The sequence below is a fragment of the Salvia miltiorrhiza genome, chromosome 5 (assembly GCF_028751815.1).
Source record: "Salvia miltiorrhiza cultivar Shanhuang (shh) chromosome 5, IMPLAD_Smil_shh, whole genome shotgun sequence".
Classification (NCBI taxonomy): domain Eukaryota; kingdom Viridiplantae; phylum Streptophyta; class Magnoliopsida; order Lamiales; family Lamiaceae; genus Salvia; species Salvia miltiorrhiza.
The window spans coordinates 43508201-43525905 of NC_080391.1; the positions used below are offsets into that span (position 1 = coordinate 43508201).

Below are 17705 nucleotides of genomic sequence, written 5' to 3' on the forward strand. Positions count from 1 at the left end.
GCATATGTTGTGAATTGTAGATAAAATATGATCAAATCAAAATTAGTTAAGAAGCATTTTCGTCATAAATTATAGGTAAATAAGGTCAATTCACTGTTAAGATGCTTCGTAGTTGTGAATTGTAAAAAAAAATTGGATTAGTCACAATTAAAAAGCTTCATGATTATGAATTATTATAATAATAAGGATGAAAATGTAAAAATATATATTATTGATAAACTGTATGTATCTAATTAGGTGAAAATCCATAAGTGTAGCTATATCTTGTAACACTCATACAACTTAATATCCATTTTCAACCTAAAATAAAAGTCGCCCTGCGCATCATCGGTCTGAAAAGTAACAATCCCACGTGCCATGAAGAAATCACCGGTGCCGCCGACGACGGACAAATCCCTGGTTTCCTGGGGAAAGGGATCGGAGCCGATGACGTTGAGGGTCCCTTTATAGTCGGTGGAATTGAAAAGCAGAGTGTAAGCAAACCATGCACTGTAACCATCCTTTTTGTCGTACACGTAGAACCCCTGAGCTCGTGCCACCGCCGGCGAGAGGAGGCGTCCGTCCTCTGTCATCGGGTCGTCGAAGACCACCATCATGCCAAATTCGAATTTGCTGATGGCCGACGGGCTGGTGATGTTCACTGACGTCGCGTTGGCGGCGTCGGTGCCGTTGAAGAGTATGTCGTGGTAGTATAGCACGATTCTTTTGCATGGCTCGAGCCTCGTGCTTCTGCCGTGCGTTACACTTAGACTTAGTGCGAGGAGAGACAGGAAGATGAAACACGATTTTGGAATAGGATTGTTCATGTTTGAATTGAATGAATGACTAGTTAAATTTGTAGGGGCCGGCCCGGGCGTTTATATTTATAGGCAGAGAAAGTTGGCTTAATTTGAACTACACAAATTATTATGCACGAGAGAGACCTTCTTTTTAGGTTAATGTGTCTATTGTCGGGACCTTCTTTTTTGGAATATGTGAGATTAGAATTTAGAGTAGTGACAATTCTTGAGATGCCATTATTAGATATATTTGTTAATCACTACGGAGAAAGTTGATTAATTAATTCCTATCCTTTCTTTCAAATGTGTTTCATCAATTTACGGAGAAAGTTGATTAATTAATTCCTATCCTTTCTTTCAAATGTGTTTCATCAATTTTTATTTTAAGTGTGCGCTCAAATTTGATGAATGGAAAAAAGTAGGGATAACAAAAATTTATGCCTTTAAATGTCTCTTTTTTATCTCATATTTTACACAAAAAGAGAAATTCACCAACTTTTTTTCTTATTTTCACTTTAAGGATGGATAATATTATCCCCCCATTTTGGTGTGATAATATTATCATTCATTGAAGTGAAAATAAGCAAGAAAAAATGGTGAACTTTTTTTTTGTAAATGTGGGATAAGAAATGAGACATTTAAAGACATAAATAATTTTTATTATCCCTCTATTTAGAGGGATAAAAAGCAAAATATATATTTATAATGCTATCAGTTATACTATATTTGTGGATGATCAATATATATGAAATTAATAGACAATGATACGCACATAGCTTAGAATAAAGTCCTATACGTGATAAAGAGTGACAATATATACTACCAATGACATAGGATCAGAGTTGAAATAGGATTGATTTCTTTCATTCTCAACTATAATGTTTTTATACAATTTGGGGAGCAATATATTTTTATTCCCTAATTTCAAACTATTAATAATTTAATTAGCACATTATTTTAAATCCTAATATCATACTTCGTTAAAGGGTTAATGGTAGCTTTTACTCACTCTTAAAGAAAAAAATAAAATATACCCACTTAAAAGAAAATTATAAAAACTGTCATTTTGAGTTTGAAATGATAAAATTATCCCTACTCAATAGATTCGAAACTTCGTCCCATTGTTTTATATTCGAATCACGAACTTTGCTCAACATGCTTAATCAATGCGAGTCTAACATTAGTGATAAATGCATTAATGCTCGACAAGCTCGACCACTATGAGTCAAACATGCATTAGTGATAAATGCATGAGTCGAGCATTAGTGATAAATGCACTAATGCTCGACATGCTCGACCACTATAAATCAAACATGCGAGCATTAATGCTGAATGCAAGATGCGAGTTGAAATCGAGCATTAATAATCAAGCATTTAAAAAATATATTAATACTCGACATATTCAAACATTGTGAATTGAGCAATCGAACACCAGTAATCAAACATGGCCAAAAATCAGTGTCATTCAAATTAAGTTACTATTATTCTTTGAAATTATGGAAAGCTGCAATAATTCTCGTTAACCAATCATATTTTTTGAAACGCGAATCTTTGTTTTATATAGTTTGATTAGTCCACCGTGACTAAATTAGTGGTTCTCCATACAATTACATACAATTACGGTGAAATATCTATCTAATTCACAAAATTCCATAATGGAAAAGTAAAGTCATACTACTTTATCCAATTATCATCTTTAATTTCCACTCTTTGTGGATCTCACTATCAATGATTTAAAATTGAATTTCTCTTTTATTTTGGATTAAAATTTTTAATTGGGGGTGCAAAAACTAAATCTAAAATAATTTATATATGAATATTAATACTACTAATTTTTTTTTTTTTTTTTTGGGATGCAGCTGCACCCCCATGTTCCATGCTGCATCCGCCAGTGTCTATCATGATAAAAAAAATATTCTAAAAGTATGGTTTAGTAAAACCCCTATTTAACATATATCTCCGTATCTCTCGTATGTTTATTTATAAAATAAAATACGAGATAGAAATATAAATACACAAGAACTAGTACCTTCAGCATTTGTGAGTTCGGCGTCGACGTGAGACGGAATAAGCCTATTATATAGTATCTTTCTTTTTATTATTATTCAAAGGTATATGTCAACAGATACGTTAAGTAATTATGTTAAACAATTGCTTGAATAAAACCAAAGACGCCGTATATAAAAATTAAATATTTAGTAAGATGGGATCGGCATGTGTTTTTACCCTTCTCCAGTAGTGAAACCCATTGTCCCAACAGATGTGGATATTCACATAGAGCTTTCTATATGTAGTTAAACCAAATTTTAGATACTTTTGGATCTTTTATACGAGCATCTATTTCTTAATTATAATTTTCATTTTTAATTTTAAGATCGTTATATTATTTGTTGTTCTATGCGGGTATATACCTAGTCTCGTTTTCCTTATCTTAGTCCACCGATATTAATATAACTAATTCGCCTAAAAAAACTAGTTTTTCTACTAAGAATAGCACTCGTAATATATATTAACAGGAGTGAGCTAAAATAAAAACGTAGTTTGAAATATAAATTAGGAACCATTCCACAGACCTTAGATCATAAAGATTTACGATGAATCCAAGACTTTGTTGAATGAATTCATGGTCTTGGTTCGAATTCTAGAAAGTGAAAATTTCAGTTTTTGAATTCATAATTTTTTTTACAGTGAATTGATATATATATTATTAAATACTTCCTCTGTTCCTGTAATACCCCGTTTCCTCGAGCTAAGTTTATAATAAATTTTGAACTTAGATTTAAGATGATTCATGCCGGATTGAGAAAGAAAGAATTTTTTTTTTAATTCCAACAAAAATGATTTACAAAAGCATTTGTAAATATTTAAGTCATTTAAATTCTTGTGCATTGCATATTGATTTAAATGAAAGTATGTGAATTTATTTCATGTTGGGCCTTATGTTTTATTTACATTTGAGTAAATAAATGAAAGCCCAACTGATTTATGCTTAATTTACTCTATTTTTAAGGGTTTGTTTGTGCATGTTTTAAGATAATCTTCTGGAAATTGGTGCGTTTATGGTGTATTTTATGCTTTGCAGGAGATTTAGGCTCTCGGGATGGAAGAATGCAGTTTTGAATGAATTTGGAAGAATTTGGCGTTCTCCAGGTGTTCTGGTTTCCAGAGCAGAGGAACCGACATTTCCAGAGCAGAGAAATCACCATTCCTCTGGAGTCAGAGAAATCAAAGTTCAGTGCAGCGAAATCCGCGAACGCCAGAGGAATCGAAGCGAGCGCGGAAACGCCAGAGGACTCATAAGGCGCCAGAGGAGTCGCCATTCCGGAGCGCTAGTCAGAGCAGAGAAATCAAATCGGCAGAGGAGTCGAGGCCAGAGGATTCCCTTCCCCGCTGTCAGAGGAGTCGTTTTCCCTCTGACAGGGAAGTCGCCCAGGTCAGAGAAATCATCAGTCCATTACAGCGGAATCGAGAATGCCAGAGCAGATGAATCACCCATTCCTCTGCAGAAAAGCGTCAGAGCGAAAGATACTCCGCTGGCGACCCATTCCGCTAGCGATACCATTCCTCTGGCGATAACAGGGAAATCATCCATTCCTCTGGCGAGAGCTGCGAAGTTGGCAAAAGTGGGAGTATTTTCCGGAGCGCGCATCCAGCTGGAGAGTTGCCTTATTTCACACGATTCTATTACCTTTAGAATTCTACTTTGCATGGCAACTTTCATGGTGATCCGAAGGAAATCTGAAGCTTATAAATAGGTTCTCTTTTGACCTATTCGAGGAGAGCACCAACACACATCCGAGAACCCTAGCATTCATACTTTAGTTTTTAGCTTTAGAATTTTATTGCTTTCTAGTTTTAAGGCTTAGATCAAGATTGAATATTCAAGTCGCTACTTCAGTTTTTATTCGGTTTTTATACAATTCAGTTTTTACAATTGCTTTCTTTTTTAATTATGTTTAAGTTTTATTCCAGTATGTCTGGCTAGTTTCTTTTAGCTGATTCTAGGGTTTGTAAATAGTTGATTGAATTTATGTGATTTATTTGTTAATATCTTTGTGCCTTCCAGTTTATGATTCATAATTCCTGGTGCTTAATTTCTTGTGAATTATTTGGCCAATAGTTTGCATGTTTAGCTATTCGGTTTGAGACTTAGCGGAGATAACTGTTTAGCAGATTCAGGAATGTATGATATGATTTTAACCTTGAGACCTAGCGGAGATAGGTGGATCATAGGGAGCTATTCTTAGGAGCTATTGGGAGTTAGTAGATTTTCTTGAGACCTAACGGAGATAGATAATTTACTAATCCACGATCGTTGCTGCTCTAGCGAGAGTAATTGATTAATTAAGTGATCTCTCATCATAACTGGATTAAATTGGTACATAGGATTAATAGATTAATTGCATAGATTTAATTGATGAATTTACTACCCTAGGATCAGTTGTCTTTTAATACTTGATTTTTCCTACGTGTTTAGATTTATCGTTATTTGCGTTTTAGTTTAAATTAATCTTTACTTTCGTTGCCTGAATATTACTAGAGTTTAATTAGGATTACTTAGAGTGATTCGTTATAATAGTCCATGTGGATACGATACTCGGTTACTTGTTATTTGTGCTACAATTGCACCGTGTTAGTTGCGGTAATTTGTTGCTAATAATTTAGTGATCACCAACCCCAGAGGACTTTTAACTAGCTGCCCATCTGAATCACTACTAACTGAGTTCTCATCCCCAGAGGACTTATACTCTGACATGTTTCCTGATTGTTCTCCAGACATAGCCAAATCATCTCCCAGTATCCCTAAACTCTCCCTCACATTAAGCCTAGCCTGTTCATATTCTTCATCATCTGACCCTAGCTCCATATCTCCTAAACTGTCATCATCATCTGAATCTGTGATATAATCTGCTTCATTTGTCAATTGGGAATAAAGTGGCTCTATGTCATCATGTAAAACAATCTGTTCCTTGTCTCTCTCATTCCTTCCCTCCCCTACTTTACCCTTCCCCTTATCTCCCTGCTGCCTTTCTTTATCTATCTTCTCCTTACCTTTGTCTAACTTTCCCCCTCTCTTACCAACACTACTCTTAGTAGTAGTGATTGTCTTAGTAACTGTCTTAGTAACCACTTCAGTCACAACCTTAACACCAACAACATTTTCTTTCTTCCCATCATCTACATAAATGGATATAGATCTACAAGTCTTCGAGATATGCTTAATCATTTGCATCACATGCTTATCCTCAGTCAAATTCATGAAAACAAGACTTCTAGGGACCTTATATGCTAGACACTTCCAAGAGACGTATCCTAATTTCTGAACCTTCTCCTCTAAATCAAGATACCCAAACCATAAAGTCTGCTGTTAAAGCCTACGCAAACAAACCTCCCTCCATGATATATAACCAATGCAAATTCATCACTACAGTGGGAAATAAACAAAAAAAAAATGGAATTATGTCGAAATATACTTACAGATTTCTGAAATTGACTCAACCCTATTCGCTATTATAGACTATGCTATAGGCGATGCAAACAAAGAAAAAAAAATGAAATGAACAAGGCACGTACAAACCCTACAAAGTGTGAAGCTCGTACATGTCGTCCATTTTTCCTCCAAATCAGAAATACCAATCTGCCAAATTTTCGTACCTTCAGCTCGCGATTCTTCTCGTCAATAGTGGATTCTCTTCAAATACTCGTCAACTTCTCCTGTCGTCAACAAGATATCGTCTTCTTCTCAGCGTCAAAATCGCTTAAACCGTGCAAATCAACAATGGTGAAAGAAAAATTACGACGGGAGATATTAGATTAAGTTAAAGACGACTTTTAACCTTGTCCACTGAAACGACGTAGTTTAGTCTATTTTAATAATAAAACGATGTCTTTTAATTTAGTCCAGAAAATGACGTCATTTTCTACACAGCCACGTAGGAGCCAAGTCAGCTCGGCCCTTCACCGGAGCAAAATTAAGTGGAAAAATTGAACACGCGTCTAAATTGAGGGAATTGGAAGTAAAATTTTAAGTTCATGCAAAATCTTAGAATCGAGGCAAAGTTCGTGTGTTTTGGCGTAATTAACCCTTAATGAAATTAATTTTTGACTTTTGAGCGTGTTTGAAATCATTGTTGATAATTAATTGGTGTTAGTTGTGAATGCGGACCAAACTATAAATTTGGTTTTCAATTGAAAAAAATAGAGCTATTATTGTTTAAATACACCAATTTTTCTTCAATTTCGAATTTTAACATAAACTTTCATTTTTTTTATTAAAATACATGAACTTTAATACTTACTCGATTTTTAACACCAACCACTATTTTCTCTAAATTGAATCTAAGGTGAAATATTTGAAAGATGATTATGACTCATTGAGAACAGGTACTTCAGTACGATATTGTACGATGATACCTAATCATCTTTCAGGTATGTCACATCAGATTCAATTTAGAAGAAATGAGGGTTGGTTAAATTAAATAAGTACTCCCTCCGTCCCAAACGAAATGTCATATTTTCCTTTTTGGGTTGTCCCAAACGAAATGTCTTGTTTCCTTTTTTGGCAATACACTCTCTCTCTATACTTAATATTTAAATAATTTCCACCAACCCATTTTATCTACTTTATACACATTTCTTAATCTCCGTGCCGAAAAGAAATAGGACATTTCGTTTGGGACGGAGGGAGTATTAAATTTCATGTATGTTAATAAAAAAGTTGAAAGTTCGTGTTAAAATTTAAAACTAGAGGAAAGTTAGCGTACGATTTAAACAGTAGTAATCCTGTCACACCTCAATTCTTGAAACAACAACTATAACTGGGGTACGACTAATCATCTAAATGAACAAGGAAAAATCCTTGTGAAATCCGAATAAAAGGGATAACAATCGGGCTTAGCCCCTTTGGATGAAGAAAGACAGGTATTCAAGTGATACGAATCAATCAACAAACATAAACTTCAAGATCACAAGTTTAGTGTCATGCTTCAGATAACCAACATTTAGAATGAAATACTTGTGAATTAAAAGTCTCGGCTCAACAATATATATATTGTTTAGAGTCACAACATAAAGGTCTTAAGTTAAGGAAAACAAAAGACAGATACTGGCAATTCTACAGCGGAAGTCAAAACACGGAGTTGAACCTTAGCCTCAGCTCTGCCCTGTCATCACCTGCCGTTAACCTGAAAACATTTGAAAATATTTGGGCTAAGTACTAATGTACTTAGTGGGCTACAACTTTAAAACATTTCATAACCTGAAGAACAGTTTATCCAATCATACTTGACATGACTTAGAAGGTTTTAAATTGAAAGAGCTTCTAAGCATGTTAAAACATTTCGTTACATATATATATATATATATACTTCATTTTGCGCGCAGTTGTCACACTCATTTCTGTTACTCGCTATGATCCCGGACCTTTTAGCCACCGACGGATCCGTTTCTCCCATTTACTTGAACTGAGGGCGTAACCCAGACAAGTTTACTTTTGACCTCGGGACGCTACCCAGGCAGGCCCTTTCATTACATGCTTCGGAACACATCCAGCAAGCACCCTTATAACGCTTCTTAGTTAGTGCCCGAATGGAGATCAACCCACCGAGTCAGCTAACGGTGTACACAATTCTCAAATAACGTGTTAGGCTATAAGAGAATCTCAATTTATTCGTTGTGGCGAGCATTAAACAGAGCAGAGTGCACATAAACATTTTATTGGATAAACAGTTTATATTTCACGAACATTTAAGCTCAATAGCTAAATCATACATTTGGAAAAAAATAAGCCCACCTGTATAGGCAATGCCTGTCGTTTAACGTTATCTCTGAATCGGAATAGCAGTGCTAATCCTCCTGACGTTCAAAACCTACAAGAAATCTATTCTTAATAGGTCTCCTTCAATCTAATCTTAAGTGAAGTGCTTAACATTCTATGATTCACTTAGCCGGGTTTTCAAAATTTAAGGAATAAATAATTGAAAACAATTATCTTGAGTTAAGAACACCAACAATATTCTTACTCATCTTTCTTTAATAATTGGAATTATAAATAAAACCAATTAAATCATAAATACTTTTATTGCAAAATAAATGCAATTTCATGTCATGCTTAGCATATAATAAGTAATTACTTAAAATATGCACATAATAATAATTTAATATTATTATGAAATTTATTCTTTAAAATAATTAATCAAACTCAAATAAGTCTAATTAATTAAATAGTGCAGTCCATTTAATGAGAAGCTGCACAGCCCAATTGAATAACTTAAGGGCCCAAGGAATTAAATAAAAACATTGGCCCAATGAAAATAAACCTCAGCCCAAACTGAAACAAAAATTAAACAAAACTCGGCCCAATAGACTCGGCCCAACACTCAAGCCCACACCCAAACCCTTCTTTTCTTCTCCCCCTTTCTCTTCCATCAGTCACGCACACCACTCCTCTAATAGTTTCTCAATCTCCCTCTCGACTGATCCTCTCGCCTCTCTCCCCCTCTCGACTGATCCTCTCGCCGCTGCTACTCCACCGTGCTCGGCGACGAGCGCCGCTCCGAAACACTTCTCCCTCGACTCCTGACACTTCCCCTGTTCTCTCTCCTCCTCGGCGACGACGAAAACGCCGCCGCCTCCCTCGGCCTCTCTCTCTCTCTTGGCTCGTTTCCGGCGACTGCAGCAGCAAGGGTGCCACTCGTCCGTGGCCGAGCGACAGCGGCAGGGCCGCCGCGCTCTGGCCTCCCTCTGTTAACCCAGCCACCGCCCCAACCCCTGTTCCCGATGGCCGATGACCCCCAGGCCGCCGCCGCCCTCTCCTTCCCCTCTCTTCACCGGGCTAGGCAGCAACGGCAGAGCCGCAGCGCCTGGCCTCCCTCTCGAACTCCCGCCGACAAGCAGCAGCAGGAGCCGCCCGCCGGAGCCCTAGGCTCAGCCTCCCCTGACTCGACTCAACACAGCAAGACCAGCCCACCTCTTCCTCTCCAACCGTGGCCGGGCAGCAGCGGCACAGCCGTCGTGCCCTACCTCCCTCGACTCTCGACTCGACAGCAAACACACAAACAAGTTCAAGACTCAACCTTTCTTCCTTTTCTTTTAAAACAATCATGCTTCATATATATATAAATATGTACACAGATTGAAAGCATTTATGTAAATAATTTGTCATGCTTGTGATTTGGGAATATTGATATAAAAACTGAAGTTAAAGAAGTTGAGGAACCTTTTGTATGTATTCTGTTCAATGATTTCTGTTTTCTGCAAAAGATGCTTGATGAGCTAGGCTTGGTGATTTTTCTGTTTGAATTTCGTTGCTGGGGTGAGGAATTAGATGAATAAGGGAGATACATATATTGAAGAGGAAGAGAACAGGGAGGCGGTGGTGGCAGACGAAAATATCAAGGAAGAATGTGGGTTGGGCTTATGAAGGGTTGGGCTTTCATTTGGTTAATCAAGTACTTTTAACTTAAGGGTCCAATATAAAAATAAAGCCCAAACTTAAAATAATTAAAGTCCATCATAGACTTTAATTTAAATCTTGTAAAAATAAATATTAATTATATGTAAAATATTTCACATATACACATGCTCATATTTAAATTAATATGCAATGCACAAAAATTTAAATAGCTAAAATATTTACAAACGTTTTTGTAAATCATTTTGTTGGAATTAAATAAATTCTTTTCTCAATCCGGCGTGAATCATCTTAAATCTAAGTTCAAAAATTATTCTAAACTTAGCTCGAGGAAACGGGGTATTACATCCCTCCCTCCTTAAAAAAAAATTTCGTCCCCGAAATTACATACCTTGATAATCTAGCTGGGGATACTTGACTTTCATTGAATCTTCAAGTTCCCATGTGGCCTCTTCCATCCCGTGATGGTTCCACTTCACTTTAACGAGAACAATATTCTTGTTCCGTAAAACTTGAACCTTGCGATCATGTATTTGGACTGGTTTCTCTTCATAACTTAAGTCCTGGGCTAGGACCACTTCATCGTGCTTAATCACATGCTTTGGATCAAACACATACTTTCTTAACTGAGAGACATGAAATACATTGTGCACGTCTCCAATACTGGGCGGCAAAGCCAACCTATAGGCTACGGGGCCTATCTTATCTAGGATCTCAAAAGGTCCTATATAACGGGGTCGTAACTTGCCCCTCTTTCCGAAACGTATAACTCCCTTTGAGGGAGAAACTTTGAGGAAAACTCGATCCCCAACATTGAATTCTAACTCTGATCGGCGTTTATCAGCGTAAGACTTTTGTCTATTTTGAGCTTCTTTAATTCTTTGCTTGATGTGGTCGACTTTCTCAACCATCTGTTGGACCAGCTCAGAACCTAATAGCTTTCTTTCACCCACTTCATCCCAGTAAAGTGGTGATCGACATTTTCGGCCATACAAAGCCTCATATGGAGCCATTCCAATTGTTGCTTGATAACTGTTGTTATAAGCAAATTCCACGAGAGGTAACAAATCCTCCCAACTTCCACCTTTGTCTGCGACAATCATTCGCAACATATCTTCTAGAATCTGAATCGTTCTTTCTGACTGCCCGTCAGTTTGAGGGTGGTATGCTGTGCTGAAGTTCAGCTGAGTGCCCATTGCTTCTTGTAAACCTTTCCAGAAACGCGATGTGAATCTGGTGTCATGATCTGACGTGATAGATACAGGTACACCGTGAAGGCGTACTATCTCTTTGACACATAACTTTGCAAGTTTCTCCAATCCAAAAGTCATTTGTATTGGCAGAAAGTGCGCTGACTTTGACAATCGGTCCACTATGACCCAAATAGCAGTGTTCCCACGTGCCGACCTTGGTAGGCTCACGACGAAGTCCATGTTGATGTGCTCCCACTTCCACTCGGGAATAGGTAGTGGTTGCAACATTCCATACGGCCTCTGATGCACGGCCTTCACTTGCTGACAAGCGAGACATCGCTCTATAAACAACGCTACATCTCTTTTCATTCCTTTCCACCAGAAAATTTTCTTCAAATCCTGGTACATCTTTGTGCTGCCTGGATGTGCAGTGTAAGGAGTATCATGAGCCTCGCTCATAATCTCGTTCTTTAACTCTTCCTTATGTGGCACACACAATCTTTCACCAACCATAAGTGCGTTATCCTTGGCTTCAGTGAATCCTTTCGTTTCATTCGTTCTTGCAGCAAGACGCATCTTCTCCAAGAACCAATCTTCTCTTTGTGCTTGCACAATTCTTTCTCTCAAATCAGGTTTAGCTATCAAGGCAGCTACACAACCCGATACTGTGTTCGGAGGATGAACAATCTCCAAACTGAGGGAGGCGAAATCACGAATCAGTTCTTTCTGCTGGGTGATGAAATACCCTAGCTTAGCCTTCATCTTTCGACTCAGGGCGTCAGCTACTACATTCGCTTTTCCTGGATGATAACTGATGGTGCAATCGTAATCCTTTACTAATTCGAGCCATCTTCGTTGTCTCATGTTCAAATCCTTTTACTCGAAGAAGTACTTCAAACTCTTATGATCTGTAAAGATCTCACACTTAACTCCATAGAGATAGTGTCTCCAAATCTTCAAAGCGTGCACGACAGCTGCTAATTATAAATCATGAGTTGGGTAGTTCAGCTCATGGGGCTTCAATTGACGAGACGCGTATGCTATCACTTTTTGATTTTGCATCAACACGCAACCCAATCCTAATTTCGAGGCATCAGTGTACACCATGAATTCTTCATTCTCTTCTGGTATTGCTAACACTGGTGCAGTAGTTAGCCTTATCTTGAGCTCCTTAAAACTTCGTTCACAAGCTTCGGACCAAACATACTTAGTCCATTTTTCTCAAAAGCTGAGTCATTGGCCTTGCCAATTTCGAGAATCCTTCGATGAATCTTCTGTAGTAACCTGCTAGACCGAGGAAACTTCTGATCTCATTGACATTCGATGGTGCCTTCCATTTCTTGACTGCTTCGACCTTGGCGGGGTCTACTTTGATTCCTTCAGTCGACACTATGTGACCGAGAAACATCACTTCCTTCAACCAAAACTCGCACTTGCTGAATTTGGCAAACAGTCTCTCATTATGCAGGGTTTCGAGTACGATGCGCAAGTGTTCCTCGTGTTGCTCTTCAGTCTTAGAGTATATGAGGATGTCGTCAATGAACACTAAACAAAACTATCGAGATACTGATGGAAAACTCGGTTCATCAAGTCCATGAAAACTGCTGGGACATTTGTTAATCCAAAAGGCATCACGGTGAACTCGTAATGTCCATAACGCATTCGAAACGCTGTCTTTGGGATGTCTTCTCTTTTCATTCTGAGTTGGTGGTAACCAGATCTTAGATCAATCTTGGAAAACACACCGGCTCCTCTCAACTGATCGAACAGGTCGTCTATCCTCGGAAGAGGATATCTATTCTTTATCGTGAGCTTGTTCAATTCCCTATAATCGATACACATCCTTAGTGAACCATCTTTCTTCTTGACAAATAGGACTGGTGCTCCCCACGGTGATACGCTAGGTCGTATGAAACCTAGGTCCAACAATTCTTGTAGTTGCACTTTCAATTCTTGTAATTCCGGCGGGGCCATTCTGTATGGTGCCTTGGACACTGGTGCTGCTCCAGGTTCCAGATCTATCGTGAATTCTAATTGTCGGTCTGGTGGCAAACCGGGCAATTCTTCAGGAAAGACATCTTTGAACTCTCGAACTACGCGAACTTCTTCGATTGTTTTCTCTACTTCATGTTCTCCTGTCAAACTGATTAGGAAAGCCTGACATTTTCCCTTCCTCATCATCTTCGTGGCCTTCATTGCTGAAATCACTGGTACTCTCCCTCCCATTCTTATGCCATGAAAACTTGCTTTCTCCTTTCCAGCGGATTGGAAAGAGATCTTTCTCTCGTTACACAGTATCGTGGCACCGACTTGAGTAAGCCAGTCCATCCCTAGGATCATGTCTAATCTATTATAGCGATGACATAAAATTTTGCCTTAAACGTTTCAGCACCTATGTTCAGCTCTAAGTTCGAGATAACGTCCTTAGCAGCCAATCTTCCACCACTAGGGGTGCTAACCTCTAAAGTTGTCTCAGCCAATTGTGCAGTCAGTTCTAATCTCTTACAAGCAGCATGTGAAATGAAAGAGTGGGACGCTCCAGTATCAAACAAAGCTATTATCGGCACGTCAAAGACATTTATCATACCTACCAAGTTTTCTTGGTTTCCCGCTGCTTGATTTTGGTTAAGGGCATATGCCCTAGCATTTTGGGGCGGCCCCCGATGTCCTCCACAACCCTGGTTCTGTGGCTGTTGCGGTGCTCCTCCTCTCTTTCTTGGACATGCCGGAGCATAGTGCCCAGTTTCTCCGCAAGTAAAGCAGATGTTCATTCCTCTCAGGCATTCTCCCATATGGAGTTTCTGACACTTCGGGCAAGGTGTTTTAATAATTGCCTGATGCTGCTGGTTCTGAGGCTGATTCTGGTTTTGGTTTGCAACCCATGGTTTCTTCCCATTTCCATTTCCAGGGTTTCCACCAGCTCCCTCGTTCCACTTTCTTTTTCCTTTACCACCATCTTGAGGTGGTACAAATCCAGACTGTCCCGGAGCTTTTGCTTTCTCCCTTGGTAGCAATGACTCAATGGTGAGAGCCCTGCTCAGTGTTTGTGCATAAGTGAGACCTCCCTGACTCGCTAGGGAGATCGATATCTCGTGGCGCAGTCCGTTCCTGAATTTCTCTGCGCGCTTCTCATCAGTGTCCACTAACATTGGTGCATATCGTGACAGCTGGTTAAAAGCCCTGTCATACTCAGTCACTGTCCCAACCCTCTGCTTCAAATTCCAGAACTCGTTCTGTTTCTTCTGTCTATAGCATCCCGGTATGTACTTCTCATACAACTCATTCTTAAAATCTTCCCAAGTGAAATTTTCCCACTGTTCCTCAGTCATTGTGCGCCTCACCGACTCCCACCAGAAGTCGGCTTCGTCTACCAGTTGGTAAGTCGCGCAAGTCACTTTATCTTCGTCATCGCAGCGGATGTAGCTGAAAATTCGCTCCACTGCCCTGACCCATTTCTCGGCGTCCGTGGGATCACCTAGACCATCAAACGTTGGAGGCTTTTCCTTACGAAACTTTTCCTCAGCAGTACGCTCTGGTGCTACTTGAGGGATAGGCTGTTCAGGGATGAATCCCCTGCCGCGTCCGCGACCACGTCCTCGTCCCCTACCGCGTCCTCTTGGCGCATCTTCCATTCTGTTTAACGGACAAAATCAACACAAAAGTGAGATTCATTCCGCATGCATACATACATGTATACATACATAGATATACATAAGGTATATCGCTTCTATAGTATAACCCTGTGAAAGGCCTACTTTATGTGGAAACTCATCTATCTTGGTGGAGTACTTAAGTGAATCCTTAATCTCATCTCATTGCTTCTACGTTCTAACATATCTATGTTTAACGTCTCTATCTTACCAGTCTTTACTTATATCGATCAAGCGGAGCTATCACGACTAACATTCCCAAGGCATTCTTGGGTGGTACTCAAACAGTTGTAAGAGGAACCATCATTCTGATCGTATAGGCAGTGAACCTAAAACGATAACATAAACTTTCATTCATTCATTCATTCCTTCATTCATTCGCTTCTTTTGAAACCTTTAAAACACGTGGACAATAAATGTCCCATTCTTTAAAAACTTTGCTTTTGCCGGAAAGATTCAAGGAATCTAACTCGACCATTTATCATTGATTCGTTAAGGGCTCGGGTAGTCCCAAACACGAAATTAACTTGGTTATATGAGTCGGAGACTCAAAATAACAATATGAAAGCGATTAGCAATTCATAACTTATAGCATATGGAAAGCGATAAGCAATTCACATAGCATCATTCAGTGAAAGCGCGCACTTCTTGAAAACTCTCAAATTATTGAATAACTTTGAAACTTTTAAAACATACCTTACTTGTGGCAGTGTGACGGCGAGCTGAGGTTCAACAACTTTCTTAGAAGTCTAGAGGTATTAATCTAGACTCAACATTAGCAACTTTTGGTTATCAGAGACATGAAAGAAAACTTATGCTCTGATACCACTCTGTCACACCCCAATTCTTGAAACAACAACTATAACTGGGGTACGACTAATCATCTAAATGAACAAGGAAAAATCCTTGTGAAATCCGAATAAAAGGGATAACAATCGGGCTTAGCCCCTTTGGATGAAGAAATACAGGTATTGAAGTGATACGAATCAATCAACAAACATAAACTTCAGGATCACAAGTTTAGTGTCATGCTTCAGATAACCAACATTTAGAATGAAATACTTGTGAATTAAAAGTCTCGGCTCAACAATATATATATTGTTTAGAGTCACAACATATAGGTCTTAAGTTAAGGAAAACAAAAGACAGATACTGGCAATTCTACAGCGGAAGTCAAAACACGGAGTTGAACCTTAGCATCAGCTCTGCCCCGTCATCACCTGCCGTTAACCTGAAAACATTTGAAAATATTTGGGCTAAGTACTAATGTACTTAGTGGGCTACAACTTTAAAACATTTCATAACCTGAAGAACAGTTTATCCAATCATACTTGACATGACTTAGAAGGTTTTAAATTGAAAGAGCTTCTAAGTATGTTAAAATATTTCGTTACATATATATATATATATATATATATATATATACTTCATTTTGCGCGCAGTTGTCACACTCATTTCTGTTACTCGCTATGATCCCGGACCTTTTAGCCACCGACGGATCCGTTTCTCCCATTTACTTGAACTGAGGGCGTAACCCAGACAAGTTTACTTTTGACCTCGGGACGCTACCCAGGCAGGCCCTTTCATTACATGCTTCGGAACACATCCAGCAAGCACCCTTATAACGCCTCTTAGTTAGTGCCCGAATGGAGATCAACCCACCGAGTCAGCTAACGGTGTACACAATTCTCAAATAACGTGTTAGGCTATAAGAGAATCTCAATTGATTCGTTGTGGCGAGCATTAAACAGAGCAGAGTGCACATAAACATTTTATTGGATAAACAGTTTATATTTCACGAACATTTAAGCTCAATAGCTAAATCATACATTTGGAAAAAAAATAAGCCCACCTGTATAGGCAATGCCTGTCGTTTAACGTTATCTCTGAATCGCAATAGCAGTGCTAATCCTCCTGACGTTCAAAACCTACAAGAAATCTATTCTTAATAGGTCTCCTTGAATCTAATCTTAAGTGAAGTGCTTAACATTCTATGATTCACTTAGCCGGGTTTTCAAAATTTAAGGAATAAATAATTGAAAACAATTATCTTGAGTTAAGAACACCAACAATATTCTTACTCATCTTTCTTTAATAATTGGAATTATAAATAAAACCAATTAAATCATAAATACTTTTATTGCAAAATAAATGCAATTTCATGTCATGCTTAGCATATAATAAGTAATTACTTAAAATATGCACATAATAATAATTTAATATTATTATAAAATTTATTCTTTAAAATAATTAATCAAACTCAAATAAGTCTAATTAATTAAATAGTGCAGTCCATTTAATGAGAAGCTGCACAGCCCAATTGAATAACTTAAGGGCCCAAGGAATTAAATAAAAACATTGGCCCAATGAAAATAAACCTCAGCCCAAACTGAAACAAAAATTAAACAAAACTCGGCCCAATAGACTCGGCCCAACACTCAAGCCCACACCCAAACCCTTCTTTTCTTCTCCCCCTTTCTCTTCCATCAGTCACGCACACCACTCCTCTAATAGTTTCTCAATCTCCCTCTCGACTGATCCTCTCGCCTCTCTCCCCCTCTCGACTGATCCTCTCGCCGCTGCTACTCCACCGTGCCCGGCGACGAGCGCCGCTCCGAAACACTTCTCCCTCGACTCCTGACACTTCCCCTGTTCTCTCTCTTCCTCGGCG

The 17705-nt window shown here is 38.6% G+C and overlaps 2 protein-coding genes across 2 annotated transcripts; both read right to left on the minus strand.

The window, feature by feature from the left end:
• Positions 1 to 224: 224 nt before the first annotated feature.
• Positions 225 to 817, minus strand: LOC131024670 (dirigent protein 5-like). Its single transcript, XM_057954180.1, has one exon. It carries the CDS (start codon positions 804 to 806, stop codon positions 258 to 260), a length of 549 nt encoding a protein of 182 aa, XP_057810163.1. The 5' UTR covers positions 807 to 817; the 3' UTR covers positions 225 to 257.
• A 12909-nt stretch (positions 818 to 13726) lies between these two features.
• LOC131025965 (uncharacterized) lies at positions 13727 to 14533 on the minus strand. The gene has a single exon (XM_057955744.1). The coding sequence runs from the start codon at positions 14531 to 14533 to the stop codon at positions 13727 to 13729; it is 807 nt and encodes a 268-aa protein (XP_057811727.1).
• Between the last annotated feature and the right edge of the window lie 3172 nt (positions 14534 to 17705).

What these genes read in the sequence shown, in the direction of transcription:
- LOC131024670 (XM_057954180.1), bottom strand. Translation starts at nt 806, where the DNA reads ATGAACAATCCTATTCCAAAATCGTGTTTCATCTTCCTGTCTCTCCTC.
- LOC131025965 (XM_057955744.1), bottom strand. Translation starts at nt 14,533, where the DNA reads ATGTTAGTGGACACTGATGAGAAGCGCGCAGAGAAATTCAGGAACGGA.